General features: G+C 37.5%; 1 protein-coding gene and 1 pseudogene across 1 annotated transcript; both read right to left on the bottom strand.

Moving 5' to 3' along the window:
• Positions 1–2,292: 2,292 nt before the first annotated feature.
• Positions 2,293–2,958, bottom strand: LOC143385887 (fatty acid-binding protein 5). The gene has a single exon (XM_076841358.2). The coding sequence runs from the start codon at positions 2,909–2,911 to the stop codon at positions 2,504–2,506; it is 408 nt and encodes a 135-aa protein (XP_076697473.2). The 5' UTR covers positions 2,912–2,958; the 3' UTR covers positions 2,293–2,503.
• A 17,764-nt stretch (positions 2,959–20,722) lies between these two features.
• Positions 20,723–24,080, bottom strand: LOC143385878 (importin-5 pseudogene; annotated as a pseudogene).
• Positions 24,081–24,753: the final 673 nt, after the last annotated feature.

The raw sequence follows: 24,753 nt of genomic DNA, 5'->3' as shown, positions 1-24,753 counted from the left end.
TTCATTCCAAATAGAAAACTCTGATACCTTTCAAATTCTCTGCTGTCAAGACAAACCCACTGGAGTTATCTCATTCTAGACAAAGGCACCATAAACATACAGAGGAGAAAAGATAGCCTCTTCAACAAAAGGTTCTGGGAAAACTGGAAATCCATACATAATAAAATGAAACTAGACCCTAATCTCTCACTCTGCACAAAACTCAACACAAAGTAGATCAGGGAACAAGGCATTTGACCAGAGTCCCTGTGTGTACTAGAAGAAAAAAAGGCCCAAATCTCCATCATGTTGGCTTAAGAAGCAAATTCCTCAATAAGACTTATAAAGCTCAGGAAGTAAAATCAAGAATCAATAAAGGGGATTGTATCAAACTAAAAAGCTTATTAAAAGCAAAGAAACAATCAAGAACACAAAGTTAGAGTCTACAGAATGGAAGAAAATCTTTGCAACATGCATCTCAGAGTATTAATCTTTAGGACATATAAAGAACTCAAAAAACTTAATAACAACAATAACAAAATAAAACCCAATCAACAAATGGGCTAAGAAACTGAACAGACACTTCACAGAAGAGGACATACAATCAGTCAACAAATATATAAAAAAATGCTCAACATCACTAGCAATTAGAGAAATGCAAATCAAAACTACTCTAAGGTTTGATCTCACTCCAATCAGAATGCCAATCATAAAGAATATAAGTAACAGTAAATGTTGGAAAGATGTGGGGGAAAGGTACACTCATACATTGCTGGTAGGCCTGCAAATTGGTACAACAATTATGGAAAGCAGTATAAAGATTCCTCAGAAAACTTGGAATGGAACTACCATTTGATCCAGTTATCCCACTCCTAGTTTATACCCAAAGAACTTAAAATCGGCATACCATAATGAAGCACTCATGTCAATGTTTGTAGCATCTCAATTCACAATAGCTAATCTATGGACCCAACCTAAGTCCCCTTCAATAGATGAATGGATAAAGAAAATTTGAGATATATTGATAAATAGATAGATAGATAGATAGATAGATAGATGATAGATAGATAGATAGATAAAATGGGAATATTACATAGCCATAAAGAAGAATTAAATGATGCATTTGCCAGTAAGTGGATGGAACTGGAGACTACCATATTAAGTGAAATAAGCCAATCTCAGAAAACCAAAGGCCAAATGTTCTCTTGATACGTGGATGCTGACTCACAATAGCATGATGGAGGTGAATGGGAGGAGTGGGGAGAAGAGAGGGATGGTAGGAATGGGAGAGACAGTAGAATGAATAAGACATAAATTTCCTATATTCACATATGAATACATGACCACTGAAACTCCACATCATGTACAACCACAAGAATGGGAAGTTATACTCCAAGTATGTATAATATGTCAAAATACATTGTACTGTCACATATAACTAAAAAGCACAAATAAAAAAAATTCTCTGCTGTCAAAAGGTAGGTCTTAGTAGAGAAAAGAACAAAATTAATTTAATTATTTTAATGATATTCCCACTAAACCTCAATCATCATCTTCTGTCCTTTCTTTCTTTATTTCTTTTTTAGGATCTGTCCTTGAAAAGAAAAATGCAATCCAATATTTCCATTACTGTTACTAATAGAATTCCACATCATGACATTTGACATTAGTAGATGGAGAACAAGAATGTACTTATCAAGATGAATACCCGTGATTGGGATGAACCTCAATCTTTAAAAGATGACACCTGAACTGTTGGAGTATACTTGTGGGTAGGGTTTTCTAGTCCTCTGGAAGAATGAAAGCTCTTTGTGCCCCTATGTATTTGTGCCATTGTGGTATCATTTTATATATTCTACTAGAGTTAATTACTAATAAGCCAGGACCTTTCTAGATCATGAGCTACCTGAGGGCAAAACCCATGCATATTTATCATTATGTGGTCACTTCTTCACAAAAAGCTTATCAATACACAAGTCACAAAAAAAATGTGTGTTGAGTGAATGAATAAAATGAAGACAGCCTGTTATAGAAGGAAGAGCTGGTTGTCCTTTTTTTTTTTTTTTTTTTTTTTTGGTACCGGGAATTGAACTCAGGGGCACTCAACCAACAGAGTAACATCCCCAGCCCCCTTTTTTATATTTTATTTAGAGATGGAGTCTCACTGAGTTGCTTCAGACCTCACTAAGTTGCTGAGGATGGCTTTGAACTTGGCAATCCTCCTGCCTCAGCCTCCCCAGAACTGGATGTCTTTTGAAAGAGAGTAGATGGGGTAGAGCTTTAGTTTAACTCAAAAGTTGGGACAATATTAAATTTTTTTTAAGCACAAACACATTTATTTACTAACCAAAGGGATGATCTTAGTTAAACCAACACTTTGAAATAGTTGCATGTAAAATGTTTGTGATAGAGATAATTGAACACAGTAATGAAAAAAAAAAAAAAGGCAGTCTGGAGATTGGCTCATTGAACTGAGCTTCTTCATTCTTTCAGCTAATTCCTGTCCAAAGTGATGATGGAATTTTTATTCTACTTTCTCATAGACTCGAGTACAGGTAACATTATTCATGACACACTCCACCACTAACTTCCCATCTTTCAATTTTCTTGTTATTGTGCTTTCCTTCCCATCCCATTCCTGATGCTGAACCAATGCATCATCAACAAAGCTGCAGACCGTCTGAGTTTTTCTGCCATCAGCTGTAGTTTCTTCAAACTTCTCTCCCAGGGTACAAGAAAACTGTGTTGTTTTCAAAGTGCTTTCAGTTTTTATGTTGAGCTTCTGGCCGTCAAGGGTGATGATACAATCTGGTTTGGCCATTGCGCCCATTTTCCTCATAGTCAGTCCCACTCCTAGTTCTTTCATGTAGTCATCAAAGCCTTTGCTGTCCACCAGGTGCCATCTTCCTTCCAGCTGCTGAACAGTGGCCATGGTGGGCGAGGGCGGGCTGGTGTACGCGGCTAGGAGAGCTGCTGGGAGGCTGATAGCATGCTCTGACAATATTAAATTTAAAAGAAGCCATTTTTTCCAAAATCTCTATGAAATATCAGTTTTATGACCTAATTAGACTCATATGTATGAAGATACACTCTATATTTTAAAAGTATTCATTCTGAATGTGATAAATAAAAGTCTATCTCTGGAAGCACCTGGCCTTCCAAGTCTTAAGTCTAGAGAAGTAGACAGAGCTACAAACCGAGCCAACAAATGTGACGAGCCTCTCTCATCCTGGTTTCTTTTGACAATGGGCCCCTGGGCATGTTGAGGCTCCACTGAGTGGCAATGAGAGTCATGTGGAGTTCTCAAGAGAAGTCAGTCTCTTGAGTGAAAAGTACCTAATTTTCACTTTGACCTCTTTCTTCAGCCTGCAGCATTTGAATCCAAATGACTATTCATGAGCCAATGGGGATTTCATGGAAGGAAACAAACAAAATGGCACCTTACGTGGGAGCCACAAGGCCTCAGAATCATCTCAGTTATGCAACTGAAGGAAAATGACTTAGACAAACCACTATAATAAGAAGTCGCCTAAATCCAAGAAATGGCATCAACTAAAAATACAAGATCTAAATTTTTACTTACAATGTAAATTTGTGTGTGACTAAATTAAAAGATTTTTTTATATTGGTCATCATGAAAGAAGATTTTTAGGCCAGGCATAGTGACACATGTCTGCAATCCCAGCTACTTGGGAGGTTGAGGCAGGAGGATGGCAAAAAGGGGTGAGGGGGTCAACAGTAGACCTCCCCTTGGTTCAATCACTAGGACCACAAAAAAAAGTAAAAAAGAATGAAGAGTTTTAGGAAGGTTTCTACTGTCAAAATTGGTCCTTCGGGATCTGAAAACTAGTTCCCCATAAAAGAAAATCTAAGGCCTACTTTCAAAGTCAAGAGTACAGAACGTACACCTCTCCTTGGTTCCTTCCACAAGATGCCATCACAGTTATTCTGATAAGCTGATGCTCTCACTGTGACCTCTTTCTCCAGCATTCACGATTTGAATCCAAATGACCATTCACAATACTAACAGAATCGGAATACCATGTCTTCTCAAACACTAGTCTCACAGCTCTAGAACAAGGAAGGATACATAAAGATCTCAATGTCTTCAATCTTTTGCTCCCACACTCAGTGAATTTTCAAGGGAAAGTAATCCAATCCGTAGAATTTCAGGTCACCATCTAGACACAAAGCTGGCCAAGAATGACGTGTATATTCCTGGCAGAATAAAAATTTCGAACTATTAAGACTATGCTAACAAATAGGAAGTACTTTTCAAAAAAAATCTAGATGCAAAGTATACACAAGCTGGAACACATGTTCGTTTAACAATTACCCCAAAATAGGTTCATTGAAAAAAAAAATAACTTCCAAGTGAGTATCTACAGTCAGAGATAACTAAACTCTACCCATGAGAATCAACCTGAGTGGCAATATCACTGTAAAGATCTAGGAACCAAACAAGTTTATTAAGAACATAAATACCCAGAAATACTGAATCTTATAATGCCAGCAAACTAAACATGAAGAGTAAGTGTGAAAGAAAATTTTTGAGCTGATTTCAAATCACAGGCATATGTTTGGCTGGATAAAACATATTGAGGAACACACACTTCAAAGGAAAATCCTTTAGAAATGGAATCACTGGCACCAGATGCACTGCCTGTTATTTGACCAAAAAAGACTACTTCAAGAAGCCTCAGCTCTTTACCCCAAAAACCAGAGCAGGAATATTTGGAAACAGTCCTGAAACCATAACTTTACTTGTGACACAATCCCTTTTCCATAACTCTAGCCAAATAGTCCAACTCTCTAAGGAACTAAAAATCAAGCAGCTTCTTCCTCTTGATATACCCTGCCCCAATATAAGGACTTCCAAGAGTGATTAATTCTGATACAAACAGAATACAATACTACTCCACAGATTCAACACTATTTGTAATAGTCATATTTCTATTACTTTTCATTTCCTATAGGCTTATTTCTATCTCCTATAGAGTATGTGTGTGTGTGTGTGTGTGTGTGTGTGTGTGTATACATATACCTTATAGTATGCCAAAAGAACTTCATTAGAGAACATAAAATAAATGATATGTTTAAACCACACAACAGAAGGTTTGAGAAAATTTTGTCCTTGATTTCTTTTCAATTAATCAAGTTTATATTTAATTCTCTGTGTTATTGAACTACTCTTGAATGAAAAAAGGCAAACAGAAGACAATAAAGTCTCATAAAATATATTTTTCACACATGAAAATCACAAATAAGCCAACCAGATAAAACAGTCTCAGATGGAATATCAATTGTACATGTAAATATGAGTTATATATAGAAAAATTACTGTCTACATATATGTGTATTTCTGGGTATTTATGTTCTTAATAAGAAGACTATAAGATGGTACAATTGCCTATACAAGGTGCCAGAGTATTAAAATCATTTAGCAATAAATAATTTTCAGGAGTTTTTCAAAACCAATCCTTTTCCATACATTTTATGTTCATTAGTTTTACCTTTCATTTAGAATTAAAAATTAGAAAACTTGTTAAAAAGTTAGAAAATTTGTACCCATGGACAAAGATAAGTTGTCTGTGTTTCTATTATTTTCTACCCAACACATGGGATTTTCTGACTCTTCACCAGTGAGAGGCAGCTTTCTCTTTACATTTTCCTCACACATGCTTATCCATTCATCTGGATAGACATGTTTTCTGCCCTGCTTTTTGGCAGGCCTTGGGTCAGAAGAATTTCAGGGCATCAAAAAATTTGGTAAGCTAGCTAACCACAGCCCTGATGTTCAGGAGTTACAAATTTTGGTACCCACTGGCCCTGGGTATCAAAAGCATCAGGGAAAGAGGGATCCAAGCAGCAATTGCATTGCATGCTAAAAAAGGACAGCAACTTCAATAAAGGGCAACAGTTTACACGAAGCACCATAAGAAATTCCCTACCAGGACCACCACCTTCCAAATCTGTCTCTTGCTTTAAAATGTTTTCACTGTGCTGGATTTCATCATTCTCTTCCCTGCTAGATAGCTCCTAACAGAACATCAAGACAGTTCTTGGTGAACCCAGTTAGATAACATCATGTTGGTTCTACTTTTTCCAAGTGAAATGAAAAGCAAAAGATATTGCCACACCAGGCTTATGTTGACTCTCCACTCTGAAGACTAGACTATGGTACATGGCAAAATGATAAAAACTCAACCAGTTACTATCACACTCAGTTATCACCTCTAGGTCAGCATTAGCTCCATGCTTAGCAATTAGTTGAAAGAGAGGGGGCGGGGGCGGGGGGAGAGAAACTCCTCTTTCCTTTCGTTTTCAAGATTTTTGAAAGGAAAAAGAAGTTTTCAAAGAACTGAAGATAAATACCAAATGATAAAAGAAACACGTTTTTTGGCAGACATTTTCTTCAGATTCACGTTCATATCTTTGTCCTTATTTGGTAAACCTCCAAAATCTCACACGCCCCTCTCCTCTCTGCCTTTCCATCATCCTAACCCCACCCCCAAGTTGGAATGAAACTCATTCTTCTCATGTTCCCATAACATTTGGTTCAAATAGAATAGATTTCATGTCGCTTTTTTTCTCTCCAGTGTGCCTTGTAATAAATGTTTGTTAAATCAAATCAAAGATCATTAAAAATACTAAAAATAGGTAAATCCCTACTGCAAGGATAGGATATTTATCATGAATAGTCTTAAAACTGGAAATTGTCCCTATATAAGGTACATAGTAAAAGCTATGAGAGAGTGGTGAATGGACCTAAAGTATGTCAGATTAGCAGGAGGATGAAGAGGAAGAGGAGGAGGAAGAGGAGGGGGAGAGTGATGATGATGATGATGATGATGATGATGATGATAATACAGAATCATATTCAGAAGCCAAGACAGACCTCCTATTCTCCATGTGACTGAGAGTCTTTTAAAAGTTAGACTGCATGGGATGTTCCTAAAGTAAATGGGTACAGCTAAGGAGAAGCAGTTTAGAGTCATGGTTAAGAATGCAGCCTTCATCCAGGTACTATAGTGCATGCCTGCAATCCCAGCAACTCAGGAGGCTGAGGTAGGAGGATTGTAAATTCAAAGCCAGCCTCAGCAACGTCCAGGCACTAAGAAAATTAGTGAGACCCTGTCTCTAAATAAAATACAAAATAGGGCTGGGAATATGCTCATAGGTCAACTGCCCCTAAGTTTAATCCCTAGTACCCCCACCCCCCAAAAAAAGAATGCAGGCTTCAAATGTAAACAGTCTCTAGTGGCCAAATTGGGGAATGTTCAAACAACAAAATAAATAATAATAGTAATAGATTATAACTAATAAAATAGAAATCCATGCAATCCCCACTGACAAAAAAAAAATGATTGCCCTTCCTTATACGAGAATGCAACTAATAACTATGGAAGGAAGGAAGAGAAAATCACAAGATGGTAGATACCACTATCTCATCCAAGTATCATCAACAAATGCTAAATTTCATCGCAAAAGTATGATGAAAAACGGAAATTTATATTGTCTCAAAATGTCATTTGACAGCAAATGAGTGAGACTTAGTTTTTTAATTTTTATTTTTAATTGTAAATTGACAAATTATAGTTATATATATTTATAGGGTGCAAAGTGATGTTATAATTTATGAATACAATGTGGCTTTTTTTTTCAACAGTACTCACATTGAGCACATATCCCACTTCCTAGACTGGCTCTTAACAACTGTAGACTTTTTCAAAAATTCAGCCTCATACAAAAATATATTGAAAGAGATGTGCTTCAGACTCAACAACAAAAAAAATAAAATAAAATAAAAATAGTTTTTTAAAAGGTTCCAAAAATACTTTGATTAATAGATGGAGTTTTGAAGTAAGTAAATAAGAAAAGCACTTTGAAAAACCATCCACATTTCAGATATACAGATTCTGGACTCATATTTTTAAAAGTCAGATTACATTTTAGACAAATTTTGTCTTTGTTATAACCAGAAAATCTTTTGAATCAGATAAACTGCAGTCTCTGCCTTTTTGTACTTGGAACTATAATTGCAGCTCTTTGTTTGACTGAAACACACACATATAAATCCTATTCCTAAATATTTTTACAGCAAATATTTTATTTTAAGGTACATTTAAATTGGGGGTGCCCCGTGATAGTGCACAGGACCTCTTGGGTTCACCGGTAGCACTCTGGGATTTCACAAAATCCAAGCTGGAAATTATAGTCCTGAATTAAGACTCCAGCAACACAGGATTATAGAAAGTCTTGGTATTATTTCAAGTCAGGATTTTCTTCCATATCCAATTTCACCCAAAGTTGAGCATTAGTCAGCCTGCACCTTTCATATAGCAGAAAGGAGATTTGATTAATATGATTTCGTTGTAGAAAAATCTAAGAAGATTAAGGCACAATGATATAGGGAAAGCATGCCCTTTCTCAACGTGACATTCTTCAGCACTATATAGAGGTCTGAAGATCTTTCTAGTCATTAGATTGTTCACACCAGCTGCATCTGAAAGAGAAAAAAAATCTATCATCAGGGAAAACTTTCAATTTTTCACATTTTAGTTTCTGTCTCACGAACAGGTCAACAAATCTAGAGGTCGGTATTGATTTCATTCTATAACTAGGCAGGAAAGGGCATTTTTCAAGGAAACATTTTTAGATTGTTCCCCCATCTACCCCACCCCTCCTTTTGGGACTGTTTTGTGATGGTCCTTGGGGAAAAAATTAGAACCTTCTAAATGACTTTTGAACTCAGTAAGGCACAATGCAAAATAAATCCCGTTGGGGATTTCCAATAACTGTTTTCCATCTGTGCATTCTGCAAATCTAATACTAATCAGGAGGCATGCTTTTCTGATATGAGAAAATTAATTCAAAGCTGGTTTAAAATATATATATATATATATATATATATATATATATATATATATATATATAATCATCTGCCTCTTCCACTTTTACTTTTTATATATTTTTGTGAAAAATATATATTGAGAAAAAAAGAATAAAATTAAAATAATTTTCCCTAGACCCTCTCAACTTTCCAAATGAGTATTATACTCCCTCTGCTTCGCTCAAATGTAGGGCATTTGAGAATGTGATAGATAAGGAAATAAATTACTATCAATAGAGCATTTCCAAGGTTGTTTTCTCCTTGGACTATCACATGTCAATTTGGTGGATATGAATCTGAAGATTCAGTTACAATGGAAAGGGCTACAAGGTCAGAACTCACTGTGCAGCCATTTTTATACCTCTCAGCCACCCAGCTAAGACACCTCAGTGCTCACAACTTAAAGAACTCCTATTGTACCAGTCAGGGGCCTCTTGATCCCACACTCCTCTTCAGAAATCTGACAGCCCACACAAAGCTATTTAAATTGACATGAAAACTACCTTACTTCTGGGGAGGAAGGAAACTGATAAACCTGGCATTTAACATCCAAATCCTCAAGTATACTTTATATACACCTATGATGTTGCTGACACTTAGCTCCTAAATATTAAAACAAGACAGGCTTTTGATAGTCACTGTTATCACCATCTTCATAGCCAAGGAATCTGTAGAATATTAATATGTTAGTTAAGTAGTTACCTTAAGAACTACTCCTAGTTTTGATGCATGAATCCTAGTATTGGTAAAATATGAGAAATAAACTACAACATAACTCATCTCAATGAAAGCAATATAATTTTGGAATGGAACAAAGTCACCAAACTCCATATATGTTCTCAAGGAAAACCCTAAGGTTTTATTCTTAACATCACAAAGAAAAAATATGCAAATTCAAGAATTCTCATACTTTACAGTGAAACAATAACTAGAATGCATCAATGAAGCCCTTATAGTTTATTCCTAATAGGTCAAACCTATAAAAATGTCATTTTAGAGGTTAAATACCAGAAATTTTGTGATGCCACCTAATGCCAATCCTGCACTTCATTCAAGTAGATCTAGAATGAAGCCACTTATCTCCATTACTACCACTGCCCTAGTTGAATCCATCATCTTTTCCTTGGTCAATTTCAATAGCCTCCTAACAGATCCCCTTGCTTCCATTCTCCTCTAAAGTTTATTCTCTCTTCTTCAGCAATAGTGATCCTTTTTTAACTTTTGAAGATTAATGTACATAAACAAACTGTAAAAAAAAACATGAATTTCAACTTGAGGAATTCTCACAAACTGAACACATCCATGTAGCCAATGCCCACGTCAAGCAATAGAATATTCACATAAATAGGCTCATACCATGTACCCCCCTTTTTTTTACTACATATTGTATTTGTGATGTGTTCTCTCAAAAATCTGACCATAATGTTAGCTAAATGGACACTATACCTACGTTAGTTCTTGGAAGGAAGGAAACTGATAAGCCGAGTGTATAATACTCATATCCTTAAATACAATTTGTGCTCACATATGATGATGCTGACACTTAACTCCCAAGTTTTACAACAAGACCTTCATGTATAAACAATAAGACTGTTACATATAGCAACAAATCTTTCATTCTCGTTGCCATGTAACATTCCATTGTATCACAATTTATTCTTTCCACTGTGGATGAACCAAAGTCATCTTTTTAAAAATGTAAGAACAAGCAGCTTCTCTACTTAAAACTCTTCATTTTCTTCAATTTGCATTTAAAAGATCCAAAGTTACCCTAGTGCTGCCCCATCTCTACGCCCCGCCCAAGCCCTCTCTACCCCACGCTCTACCACATAACCTTCTTTCTATTGCCTCTCTCAGTTACATGCTAAGCTCTTTTCCATTCCTGAGTGGTTTTTCCTGGCAACTACATCCCATCCTCTACCCACCCAATTCAAAGCCAAAGGTGTGGGGTTGGCTTGGTCGCATCCTTCCTCTTTAAACTAAGGTTGCCTTCTCAGAGATGCCTTCGTGACCTTCTTGTCTAGAAGAGCACCACCTTCTATTTCACACCATCCTCCTTGTTTCATTATGAATTTTCACTTTGACTCTGAGAAGAAAATATTAAGTATAAAGTGCCACCGTTATTGATAGCAAAGAGAACTATAATTCTGTTCAGGGCTCCACCCTGGGAAAAATGGGGATGGGGTGTTAACATCTAGGGTACAGCCAAACCTCAATTCATGAAATCAATTCAATTTAATAGAAATGTCATTCTAGCCAATTTATACAAGATAGAGTTATTGTTTTTTAAATGGTTAACTATTTAGTTTTTTAATGTTACTTTGGCATCATAGACAGTCCATATAGAATTAAGGGTTCTAAGACGTTCACAACTATAGAAACTCAGAGACCAAAATCTTTCTATTCCATCTCCAGATTCCTAACTAGAATTCTAAGGTGCCCTGCAACATGCGTCACAGGAATGTCTCCCCTGCAGGAAAGTGGCACAGACTTCCCACAAAATGATTAAAGAGTTCCAAGAACAAAATCACTTCATCTGCAGAAAGGGAGGTTTTTATATGGAAAGCATTTACAGTGTTTTCTACAAAGTACAAAATGTTTCTACAAAGAAAAACAAAGCAAGTTTTACTCAGCTTTTCAAACTAAGCCAGAGTTTTCAATAAAGCAACTAGAGAGAGTAAACCAGTGCATTTATGCAATTTGCAAGTCCTGGACACTCCTAATTAAGCAAAGAAAAGTGGTATATAAAAAAAGTAATGTATTTTTAAAGGGTAGTAGAGAAATTAAATGTGTTGAGTTTAACTTCTTCATGAAATAAGCTTCTTATCCTGGTAAGAAATGGGTCACAGGAATAAAAGTATGCTGTAAATTCAACTTGACAAATGAGAAAATGAATTACTGAGGGTAAGGCCTATTAAAGGAATATTTCAATTTGATCATGCAATAAATATTTTTGAGTAGCTTCTATATACAAGAAACTGCCTTACATACTTTAATGAGGTAAAACATAGTGTTAGTTAATATAGTAATTTGTTCTATTACTAATTTCTCAGAATATAAAAAAGGTCAAATATAAGAAAAAAGTTAAAACCCTATATAGAGATGCCAGCTTCCAATATTTGCTTATAAACTTCAAAATTCAATGTGCTACACCCACTGCTTAAAGACATGAGCAGGGCATTAGTCATTTCAGTGAGCTAAAGTGACCTGCCTCTTCAGCATAAAATGTGATATGATGCCACCTTATGGCTGAAAATACAACGTTTTGGTTTGGGATGATAAACAATCATTTTCAGATGTATGTTTTCAGATCCCCGGAGGAAAAGGTGCCGAGTATGACTAAACCTGTAAAATTCACGATTCTAAATACCCAGAATCAACTTAATCTTGGAAGAAAGGACAGAACAGTGACAATGCAAGGGAGCAATGTCTAGCTTACAGGAAGAAAGCCTCTTCAGGTAGCCTTCTGTCAAGGGGGCTGCTCACCCACCTGCCCACTCAAGGTATTTTCATAACTAGTGTCAGCTGGGTTTATTTTAATTTTTTTAGTTGTAGATGGGCACAATATCTTTATTTTATGTTTTTAGGTGGTGCTGAGGACCAAACCCAGTGCCTCACACATGCCAGGCAAGCACTCAACCACTGAGCTACAACCCCAGTCCCTCAGCTGGATTTTTCTAGTTCAATATTTATTGCTCTTTATTTCCACGTTCATACAAACAACAAAAATATAAAATGCAACCAAGTCAAAATTTTTGGAATTAGTCACAGATAGCTTATTAGTAGGTTGAATCATATGAAAGTACCATTTTTGTGGATCAAAAATTATCAGATACTGGAAATTCCATAGAGTTCCTTCAATATGCACCTTAAGCATAAATGGCAACATAACAAACTCAGACAATAAAACTAATATAATAGTAGTGTTTATAAGAAATGACAAAATCATGGAATTTGCAGGGAAATGGATGGCACTAGAGCAGATTATGCTAAGTGAAGCTAGCCAATCCCTAAAAAACAAATGCCAAATGTCTTCTTTGATATAATGAGAGCAACTAAGAACAGAGCAGGGAGGAAGAGCAGGAGGAAAAGATTAACATTAAGCAGAGTCATGAAGTGGGAGGGAAAGGGAGAGAAAAGGGAAATTGCTTGGAAATGGAAGGAGACCCTCATTGTTATACAAAATTACATATAAGAGTTTGTGAGGGGAATGGGGAAAAAATAAGGAGAGAAATAAATTATAGTAGATGGGGTAGAAAGAGAAGATGGGAGGGGAGGGGAGGGGGGATAGTAGAGGATAGGAAAGGTAGCAAAATACAACAGTTACTATTATGGTATTATGTAAAAATATGGATGTGTAACCGATGTGATTCTGCAATCTTTGTAATGTCTTGAATAACCAATAAAAAAATAAAATTGAAAAAAAAATAGTAGTGTTTACCCAATATTAAACATCCAATCCTTTCTCACTAAATAACTAGTGTGACACATATTTGGGAGACCTGATTTTACCCAAGGCCATTCATCAATGGCACTTCTCTAAGGCAAACTGAATCTCTCCTTGGGAACCATTGGGCCCCTATCTGCTCCACTGATCTACCATTTACTTCCTTGTAAGCACTGTAAAAATTTCCCACTCAGTCTGCAATTGCTCTAAGTTCCAACTTTCAAGTCAAGCATCATGATCAACCAAATTTGTGTATACCCAGTTAATCCTGTTTCTATGTATTATCAAACAACTTCTATGTACTATCAGGAACGTTGGGACATGTAGATCTCATTTAATGCATATTGTAGAAAATGCTGTTTTCAAATTTTTTTATCATCTTAGTATTGCTATAAAGCCTCAATTCCTGAGAGGATAAAGTAAACTAAAGAGATCTTCCCTTATTCTAAAGTTGTCTTGTCACACTATCAAATATTCCTCTTCCTTCTGCTTTCTCCAACACTGGTAACTGTGGTTAAGACTCCCCAGTGACTTTATAATGGAAATTTTCAGTGCTCAACTGTGGAATCTTTATCATATAGGAAGATTATTCAATCTTTCCTACATTGGAAAGGCATAGAATCAAACTCATTTGTAAACAAGACATTTAAGGAGCACTCATGTACATAAAATTATTGTAAAATTCTGGAAATAAAATATAAAATGTTAATATTAGAGACACTGTGAGAGGGATATATGGGAACTCTCTAGTTGTCTTTACAACTCATCTATGTATCTAAAATTATTCCAATACAAAAGATTTATTTAAAGAAAAACAATTTAGGAAATCCAAACTGTAATCAACTGAAATCAGAATGTATTATTTTGTCTTCTCTCCAATAGCTTTACCATATTGGGTTCTTCTTTCCCTCCTTTGCACTTTTTTGTGTATATTCCATACCAATGGGCTCCTTTATATCTAGAAAGGGATTGGAGCTTTGAATTACTGCTGAGGAAAAAGTCCAGCTTGATGGCTCCTGTTTCAAAGTTTCCTATTCAAATACCAATGTAAAAATAGATATGATTGCTCTGTGAGCTTGGTCAAATCAATTCCCTCTCTGTGCTTTGGTTTCCTTTTGCCCAAAGGAACAGATAATCCATAACTCTACCTTCACAAGGAAAGGAAGGAAGGCTAACACAGCTATCTGAACATATTTTTAAGTGCCCATTTCATACACAATACACACTATGAATCTTAACTGTTTTTGTCAACCTTAGAGAGTAGGCTCCTTGGGGAAAATTCTACTCTTTAAATCACAAAAGACAAGCTGGGATCCCGTCACAAATAAGAATACCAATCCTGAGTTAAAATTTTAATTCTGAAATTAAAGATTCTTTCATTTCAGTTTTGCAGTCACCAAGAGTACATCAATCTTAACAATGTACCCGTTTTTCCTTTCCTTTTGAATTCTGTTTACATTCCAAGAAAGGACTTGTGCCCAGAATCACATAACAACACATAGATATCTGTTCAAGGGGCCTCTTGGACTCTCCCATTTGGCTGCCTTCTCACTCCTGCCGCTCTCTCTGTTTAACCTTTTGGTTCCTTGAGAGAAGTAGCAGAAGCCACAGCATGAGGAATGGAGGTTCTTAGAAGTCACTGAGATCAAAGGGTGAACCCTGCATGAGCAGCATTTCTCTCTTCCTGGGTAGTTTTTGCTACCGCTATCTGGTGGGGAGAGGAGGAAAGAGAGGGTTTTTTTTTTTTTAATCCTTCAGAGGAGGAATTTAGAAGTTTCATAACTAGAAAGAATGTATAACTTAATGGTGGCTGGTGATGGATACAGCCTATGTGAAGGAGACAGAGCCTAAAGATTTTTAAGGCAAATGAGACACCACCACCCAGACTGTGTATGAACAAATCAGTTTAACAAATGCTAGCTTCCTGCCCACCTCTTTCTTTGACTAAAGATCTGCCTTTCTTTTTTTTTTAATTTTTTTTATTGTTGGTTGTTCAAAACATTACATAGTTCTTGATATATCATATTTCACAGTTTGATTCAAGTGGGTTATGAACTCCCATTTTTACCCCGTATACAAATTGCAGAATCACATCAGTTACACTTCCATTGATTTATATATTGCCATACTAGGGTCTGTTGTATTCTGCTGTCTTTCCTATCCTTTACTATCCCCCTCCCCTCCCCTCCCCTCCCCTCTTCTCTCTCTACCCCCTCTACTGCAGTTCATATCTCCCCCTTGTATTATTTTTCCCTTTCCCCTCGCTACCTCTTGTATGTAATTTTGCATAACCCTGAGGGTCTCCTTCCATTTCCATGCAATTTCCCTTCTCCCTCCCTTTCCCTCCCACCTCTCGTCCCTGTTTAATGTTAATCTTCTTCTCATGCTCTTCGTCCCTACTCTGTTCTTAGTTACACTCCTTATATCAAAGAAGACATTTGGCATTTGTTTTTTAGGGATTGGCTGGCTTCACTTAGCATAATCTGCTCTAATGCCATCCATTTCCCTCCAAATTCTATAATTTTGTCATTTCTTAATGCAGAGTAATACTCCATTGTGTACAAATGCCACAATTTTTTTATCCATTCGTCTATTGAAGGGCATCTAGGTTGGTTCCACAGTCTTGCTATTGTGAATTGTGCTGCTATGAACATCGATGTAGCAGTGTCCCTGTAGCATGCTCTATTTAGGTCTTTAGAGAATAGACCGAGAAGGGGAATAGCTGGGTCAAATGGTGGTTCCATTCCCAGCTTTCCAAGAAATCTCCATACTGCTTTCCAGATTGGCTGCACCAATTTGCAGTCCCACCAACAATGAACAAGTGTACCCTTTTCCCCACATCCTCGCCAGCACTTGTTGTTGTTTGACTTCATAATGGCTGCCAATCTTACTGGAGTGAGATGGTATCTTAGGGTGGTTTTGATTTGCATTTCTCTGACTGCTAGGTATGGTGAGCATTTTTTCATGTACGTGTTGATTGATTGTATGTCCTCCTCTGAGAAGTGTCTGTTCATGTCTTTGACCCATTTGTTGATTGGGTTATTTGTTATCTTATTGTCTAATTTTTTGAGTTCTTTGTATACTCTGGATATTAGGGCTCTATCTGAAGTGTGAGGAGTAAAGATTTGTTCCCAGGATGTAGGCTCCCTATTTACCTCTCTTATTGTTTCTTTTCCTGAGAAAAAACTTTTTAGTTTAAGTAAGTCCCATTTGTTGATTCTAGTTATTAACTCTTGTGCTATGGGTGTCCTATTGAGGAATTTGGAGCCCGACCCCACAGTATGTAGATCGTAGCCGACTTTTTCTTCTATCAGACGCCGTGTCTCTGATTTGATATCAAGCTCCTTGATCCATTTTGAGTTAACTTTTGTGCATGGCGAGAGAAATGGATTCAGTTTCATTTTGTTGCATATGGATTTCCAGTTTTCCCAGCACCATTTGTTGAAGATGCTATCCTTCCTCCATTGCATGCTTTTAGCCCCTTTATCAAATATAAGATAGTTGTAGTTTTGTGGATTGGTTTCTGTGTCCTCTATTCTGTACCATTGGTCCACCCGCCTGTTTTGGTACCAGTACCATGCTGTTTTTGTTACTATTGCTCTGTAGTATAGTTTGAAGTCTGGTATCGCTATACCACCTGATTCACCCTTCCTGCTTAGCATTGTTTTTGCTATTCTGGGTCTTTTATTTTTCCATATGAATTTCTTGATTGCTTTCTCTATTTCTATAAGAAATGCCATTGGGATTTTGATTGGCATTGCATTAAACCTATAGAGAACTTTTGGTAATATCGTCATTTTGATGATGTTAGTTCTTAAAAAATGATCCATCTTTCTCTCCTATAGGCCCAGACTATATGTCATTGAGCCTCAAGAAATTGAGAAATCTCCAAATGCATCACCAGATCCTCTTCTGACACTTTGCAACTCCAAGATACAAGTTACTCCTGCTTTCCAGAAAATTCTCAGGGAAGATGCCGGCCCTTCTTCAGAGAACTCAAGAGCAGAAAGAGACAGCTACCTTGGATGTAAGGAGAAGTCTGAGCCCACTACATCTCATTGTCCACAGCTGGCTGAAAATCCTCTTCATCAAAGACACAGTGAGCAGTGCATACTCACTGAAACCCATTAATTGGTATAATTGATACATGCTGATAAAAATGATTTTTAAATTTTTTAAATTTAAACGTGCTTAAAAAGGCATAATGAGGACCATCAGCATGTGGAAGGACCCAAACACAATCAGAATTTAAGAAAACGTATGGAAATTTTAGAACTGCAATGTCTAATAAGTAATTACCAGCCACATACAACTATTTAAACTAACTTGCATTAAAATAAATTAAAAAATATCTTCCCTAGTATATAAGCCGCTTTTGGCTTTTGCATTGAACAGCCCCAAAATGGAGCATATCCATCACTACAGAAATTTATACTGGACAGAACTGATACAGACAGTACAGGAAGGTTCCTTTGGCCCCTTCAAACCCTCATATATCATCTTTTTTTTTTTTTTTTGGCGACTCTGGTGGGACCCGAACCTCATATATCATCTTTAATTCATTTTAGTAAACATTGAGCATCAACATCATGTAGGACATTGTACAAAACACAATGGCATATACAAAAATGAACATGACAGTAATTGAGCATCAGGAGTTTATATTTGAGATTTAGAACTAGATGTGTACATATATTATAAGACAGAAATACATAATGTGGTGGAGGAGCAAGCAAATCACTGTGCTCACACAAGTAGAGACACATGAAACTATTTCACACTGATCTTTGGCAGTCTCGGGATTCCAAGATAATGAGCACTTTCCTAATTGAGAAACTGTACATTTCCATGCTGTCAGCTCAACATAAACAACATTTGGATGTGTTCCATTAAAACTGCTTTGAAAACTGGTCCAAAAAAAATTCAGCTCAACATAAACAACATTTGGATGTGTTCCATTAAAACTGCTTTGAAAACTGGTCCAAAAAAAATTCACTTTGGTAAGAAGAAGACAGAAGAAATATAAGAGGCACCACATGCTAATGGAAAGAGCATAAGATTCAGAGTCAGAAGATCAGTTTGAGAGTTTACTCTGTCCTTACTGGCTGTGTGATCTTGGGCAATCCACTTAACTTCTCTGGGCCTTAGAATCCTCACTGTCAAGGTGAATAAAACAATCCCTACCCTGTATGCTCTGTAAACAAAAACTATAAAGATGAATAAGAAATGGAAAACACCTCAGAAACAGTATAGTGTTATACTATTATTATAACCGGAACTTTGTAAGACGTGTAAATCCTCTGCAGCCATGACAATCTTGAACTGCATGTAGAGAAGCTGAAGTTCTGCACAAAGAATGTAATCAAATTCTCGATCTGTAAATCTTTACTTAGATTTAAAAGCAAAAATACATACTCCCTGTCAACACCCCTATCTCTTCTACTGCAGCCAGCCCAAATTCACTACATCTTAATCCCAGAAGACAATTTGCCTCGTGCCTGTGTGAAGAAGGCCATAACATCAAGAGTGAGCTTACACTGAATGACAAATAATTTAAAATTCTCTTGCTAGGGTAAGTCATCCAAGAAGGAGAAACATCATATTTGATATGGAGAAGAGAATGGATTGGAGGGATTGTTGCTAATGCTGTTCAAATAGGAGGAAAGGAGGCCTTGGAACAATTGCTAAATATGTGTTCTCTTGATTTCATGAGTAATTTTAATAAGAATTTCACACTTTGTAATCACCAGCTTTTGAGTTTGTCCATGAAAATACTGAATGCTTCTGTAAACGTAAAGTGACACCACTTTTACTTTCCCAATAACGTGGGATGATTTCTTTTTCAGCAGAGAGTACAGCTAGATGTTCAGGGAATGGTTTCAATTACCTGGTGCCATGCTTTAATTTTTGAGCACCCCCACGAACCTATTGGGTTTGGCAGCTCCAACAAAAGAAGGGAACCATGGAGGGGCCTTCCAGTCATCCAAGCTATGGTTTCACCAGGTTCACCATGGAGCTGGCACAGGCTCGTGTATAATAGAGTAAAAATGCTTATGCTGGGATGCAGGGCACTGAATTTTAAACAAGGAGGTCTAAAGTTAAAATAATAAACTTTAAATGATGTATGCCACATGTGACATTTTGGTTCCAGACGTAACAAAACCAAACCAAAGACTTTTGCTTGACAATTTCAAAACAATATTACTCCGATAGGTTTCTGATTTTGATTTTGCCTTAATTGCTCACAGATTAGACTCTGGCAAACTTGGGAGACAACACAATACTGTTTAAAATGCATATGCCAGGAAGCCTGCATGATGTACTGCACTAAATCATCCCTGAATTCTTCGTTCAACCTAACCATTTCCACAAATGTGGCATGGATTATTTTCTTTCTTCTGGAGGAAAATTTTAAAGGATAACTATAAGTAAATAGTATCATGCACTCTTCTCCCTTCACAAATAAAACAATAGACATCTGTTCTTATATAATTGATCATTTATACCAGATTTTAGCAATTTATAGCTCCCTTGTCTAAAAATGAAATTGCAACATTTTAATAGCAAATTATAGACTTATCAGTCATGGAAAAGTCCAGAAGTGGGCTTCAAAAAGCCCAAATATTGGTACACATTTCATAACCCAGTTGAAAGATCCAATAATCTTTTCATTTCTTTACTATTTTAATATTTTATTTTAAAACTATTTTGAAGACTTTGAAGCCTATATTTTATCTTGAAGTGCTTCATTCTTAGTGTCCATGTGTTTATTTTATTTATTTATTTTTTTTTTTTGTATTTCAACGTTGTTTATTGAGGAGTGAATGAGAGACTACTGCCAGACATGCCAATGACACTTCACATTCAAGGGCTGGAAGCTGAAAATCCTCCCAACTGAGTCCCTGTATAAGCCTTTTGGGAAAAACAACCAAAACTGACAATCAAATGTGACAGCCTCATGCGTGTTGTTTATCATCAGGTTTTGGTTTTTTTTCCCCCCAATTTTTCCATCTACTGCTTTGCTGGGGTGAAGGCTTCCTTTTACCCCACAAAAAGACTCCACTCCGATTAATAGAATGAACACTAGATGTCTAGCAATTTGTTTTAACACACACCTACGCTGAGTAACTCATCTTAAAGCTGTTTTTCCTTAAGTTTCCTTATGTCTAATGAGAAAAGTTAATTTTATTTCCCTTCCCCTTCACATGGGTGGGATATACCAATAGAAAAATACTCTTCAGTGCTACTGTAGGGCTTACGGGGAACTCCTTCAGTGATCTGATAGAAATCCACTGCAACTCCACTCCACACACAGGGATGCTCTTCCTGCTTGTGGATCTCCAGAAGAATGGCCTACACACAACACTACCGCTCTCTTGCTCAAAAAACAAAACAAAGAAACCTAAACAAAAAGGGTAAATGTTTATTTGGAGTTAGTTTTCTGGTGGGTGGTATTAAGGCCCTTCAAGCAGAGTTCAGGAGCTCCTGTATGGCTGCCTGCTGCTCGGGACTGAGCTGTGCTATGCATTCAGTCCACAATCCTCCAGAAGTCTGTACTTGGCGAACTACATTAGCCAAACGTTTGGCACAAGGATCTTCATGTTTTATGGCCTCATGCAATTCTCCTTCTGCAATTATACTGAATATTTTGGGCAGATTGGTATTGTTTGGGCCAAGAACAATTGGGTGATTACTTTCGATCAGGTCACAGAGATAATTAAAAGTCTGAACAGCTTCTTCTTTATCTTCATGTAGTGGAAGCCAAGACAACCAATGTGGAAGGACTTCTTCAACGTTTACACAGTCAGGCTTGAACTTCATAATTTTCCCTACAGCTGAGATGCAGTTCTCAGTAGCGTTCACATTTTCTTTGGTCTTAGAATCTGCAGACTGAATAACTCTTACAAGCAGCGGTAATGCTTCTGTACAAAAAGGGCGATAGTTATCTCCACCATACTGTGCAATGACTCCCAGGCCATATGCTGCTGCTTGCCTGACTTCTGGGCTGTTGTCACATACATATTGGAGCACTGGCCTTAAGAAATATTCTGCATACTTAAATGAAGCTGGACTACAATGTTCTATGACATCATCAAAGATGCACAATCCTCATTGTCTGTCTGGCCATGGTCTATGTGGACAAATTAGGTTGACAATTAATGGAAGAAACTGTTCAAACCATGGTAACACCTTTTCCTTGTAGCTGCTGAATATTGAGTGTAAAATATCTGACACTTTGGTCAGAATATAAACATCATTATCATCCTCATCTTGTAGTGACTCTTCAACCTGTTCATCATAGTCTTCATCTTGTCTTTTAACTTGCCGCAATTCTTGATTTTTAAAATGTTCTTCAAGTTTTGCTTTCAGTATACCCCCCAGTTCTTCAAAGTGTTCATTATTTAGGCATCCATCTCCCATTACTTCAATGCACTTTGCAAAAGAATGCATTATTTCTGAGAGGACATCAGAATCTGGTTCTGTGCCAATGGCCTTGAATAGAGCATCACACATGAAATGACACATTTGGGTGAGGTACTCAGGACCCCGAACCCGTGCACACTCCAGGAGAAGAGGCATGGACTCCGCTGCTGCCACAGGAACACCTTCATGGAAATAAAATTTCAGTAAAGGGACCATCAGCTTGACAACCTGTTCGGTGTATTCCACAAAACCTTCTTTTAATTCCTTGGCGTAGCAAACCAACATCTGGCAAGCAGTTGATTTTTCTTCCAGTCCTGCCGTTTTAATACCAAAACTTTGCTGATCTCCAAGGTTCACAAATTCCCAACCATCATCATCACTCATATTCTCCATGTCTTGGGTATCTAAAAGGGCTACTTCAGGCTTAATTGAAGCTGTCTTCATTAAAGGCCCCATAACCACGGGAAGGTATTGCTGAAATTCTTTCCCAAGGATTTTGCACATTCTGGCCCATGCTGAGATCATGTAAGATATCTGAGGATCATCATCTTCCATATCATTGAAATCTGTCTGAGTCTTCAACAATAGCTGCATCACATCTGAGGCATCCTGCATGAATTTTTCCTTCCCAACTGCCAGGCCAATGAGACTGATGCATTCAATAGTTTTCCCTCTCAAAAGTCTGAGTTCCTTTTGAACTGCATTCTCAACAATGTGCTTCAGTGATGGCATAAATAAATCATAGTAGGGGACAAACTTTTCTTCTGCAGTATCTGCAACTGATGCAATGGATGTCACAACTTGTTCCAAAACTAATTTGGTACCTTTCTGAATCAACTCTTGAAGTTTAAGTACCATAATAGAGTGCAGATGTTTCACTAAATTATGTAAGTATGGAATAAGTAGAGACTTGGGACAGTCTTCAGTAAAGTTTATGAGAGCAGCACCTGCATGGGCCTGTACCCGTTGGTTGCCTTGGTCTTCCATGGTCTGGAGCAAAGCTGCAATCACCTTTTCATGAAATTTCTTTTGGAAACCAGGTGCAAAATCTGTAGCCATCTGTCCCACAGCATTGCAGGCAGCATATCTTACTCTTGGATGAGGATCTTGAAGGAAAAGCAAGACAAAATTTACTATCTCATTTAGAATTCCTTCCATTTGCTGGTGGCACCCTTCGCCAATTGCAGATAAGGCCATCAATCCTGCATGCCAGTATTTCCAGTCATGGTTTTGAAGCATTTGCATAATGTGTTCCTTGATCATTGGCAGAACAAGCTTTCCACCAAGTCCACAAGCCATCCGGTCTAAAGCGCTCTCACCAGCAACTGCATTGCTATCAAAATCATCATCTTCTAGTTCATCAGCATTTGCCCAGTCCTCATCTTCTTCGAGATCAACCATCATTGCTAACATCTGAGGAATTGTCTGAGCAACAATATTAGTGTGTTTTCTTAACATAGCAGCTGCAGTCTCTGAGAGTGTCACGATCACTTCAAGGGCAAGCTGGCGCTGCATGTTGTTGAGGCTTGTGTCTCCACATAACTTTAGACTTAGCTGTAGAGTTGCTTCCAAGTGAGGACGCAAATACTTTGGAACGGTATCTGCAATCTCAACAAGAGACTTTAAGACTGAATCATCATTCTGGTAGCACGAATCATTTACAGCCTGTAAGAATCCAGGTAACAAATCTGCAAAATGTTTGAACAGAGCAACATTATGCTCATTTGCAAGTATGAACGCAGCAGTAGCTCTAGCAGATAATGTCCTGATCGATGGATGTTCCTGATCTTGCATACACTGAACTAACATCCGTTTGATGACGTCTAAATAGTGCTGCTGCTGGTTCCCAAAAATTCCAGGGAAGTTCCAGAATATGTGAAGGGCAGCTTCCCGCAGTCCCATATTTTGAGAGCTTACGGAATCGAAAAGGAACTTCAAACCTTCAGGCCACTTGTTGTTGCCATCCTCATCTATTAAATTCCTGGTCAATTCTGCAGCAATGTCACAAATTTTTTTCCTCATGCTAGACTGTGTTTCCATCTGAATAATCATCAGTAGTTCACTCTTGATGGCAGTCTGAACATCTGATGGAAGAGTTGGATAGACTTCATCAAATGCAGAGGACAAAAGACGTCTTAGGAGTACAGCAGCCATTTGTCTAGCCTCCTCAGCAGCTGTTGTATTTCTGATGGCTTGTAAGAGGAACGTGATCTTTGACTGACCTGGGATATTTTCATAGGTTTCCTCCGCCTGTTTCTGGACCACATTGTCGGGGCTGAGCAGGTTTCCCAGGAGCAGGTAGAACTGTTGCTGCTCCGCTGCGGCCGCCGCCATTGCGCTAGGCATGAGAAAGAGAAGGAGGGAGGGGAGACAGGAGCCGTGAGGCGCGCTGGCGGGCCGGCAGGAGGGGCGGGGGCGGGCCCAGCGCGGGGACCGGCACCAGAGGCGGCTCGGGGGTGGGGGGCTTCGTGTCCATGTGTTTAGAAGTATAAAACAATCATGGGAATAACTGTTACTTAGTTTTCTGTTCAGTCACCATATCTTTATTGAAGAAGACAGGTTTATTGATAACCCTCCCTCATTATGTTGTAGTAAGTTTAGTAGAAGACCCGAGATCACACAAGGGATTAATAATGAAGCCAAACAGTGGCAAGTATCTGGGGACTTGAAATCTAATTTATTTGAAAATATAATAATGATGTATTCATACTTTAGTTTAACTACAAAGGCATAGATAAACTTGAAATTAATATACTATATAATACAATAATAAAAAATCATCCAGACTGTCTACACAATACAGTTATTGTTGCTAGGAGGCTAAATGTTGTTTTGTTCTGTTTTGTTTTCCACATCTTCAGCAAAAGTCCTTAAAGGAACAAGGAGAAGGAAAGAAGTGAAAATCAAATGTAACCCAGGTACATCCAGATGAAATCTAAAGGAAGTAATGCTTTGTGGGAGAAAAGCCAAAGGAAGGCAAATAACCATAGAGTTCCAGAGCCAGATGGAC

This window comes from Callospermophilus lateralis, chromosome 11, assembly GCF_048772815.1.
Source record: "Callospermophilus lateralis isolate mCalLat2 chromosome 11, mCalLat2.hap1, whole genome shotgun sequence".
Taxonomy (NCBI): domain Eukaryota; kingdom Metazoa; phylum Chordata; class Mammalia; order Rodentia; family Sciuridae; genus Callospermophilus; species Callospermophilus lateralis.
The sequence above is the reverse complement of the archived record's forward strand: the minus strand, read 5'-3'. Positions and strand labels throughout refer to the sequence as shown.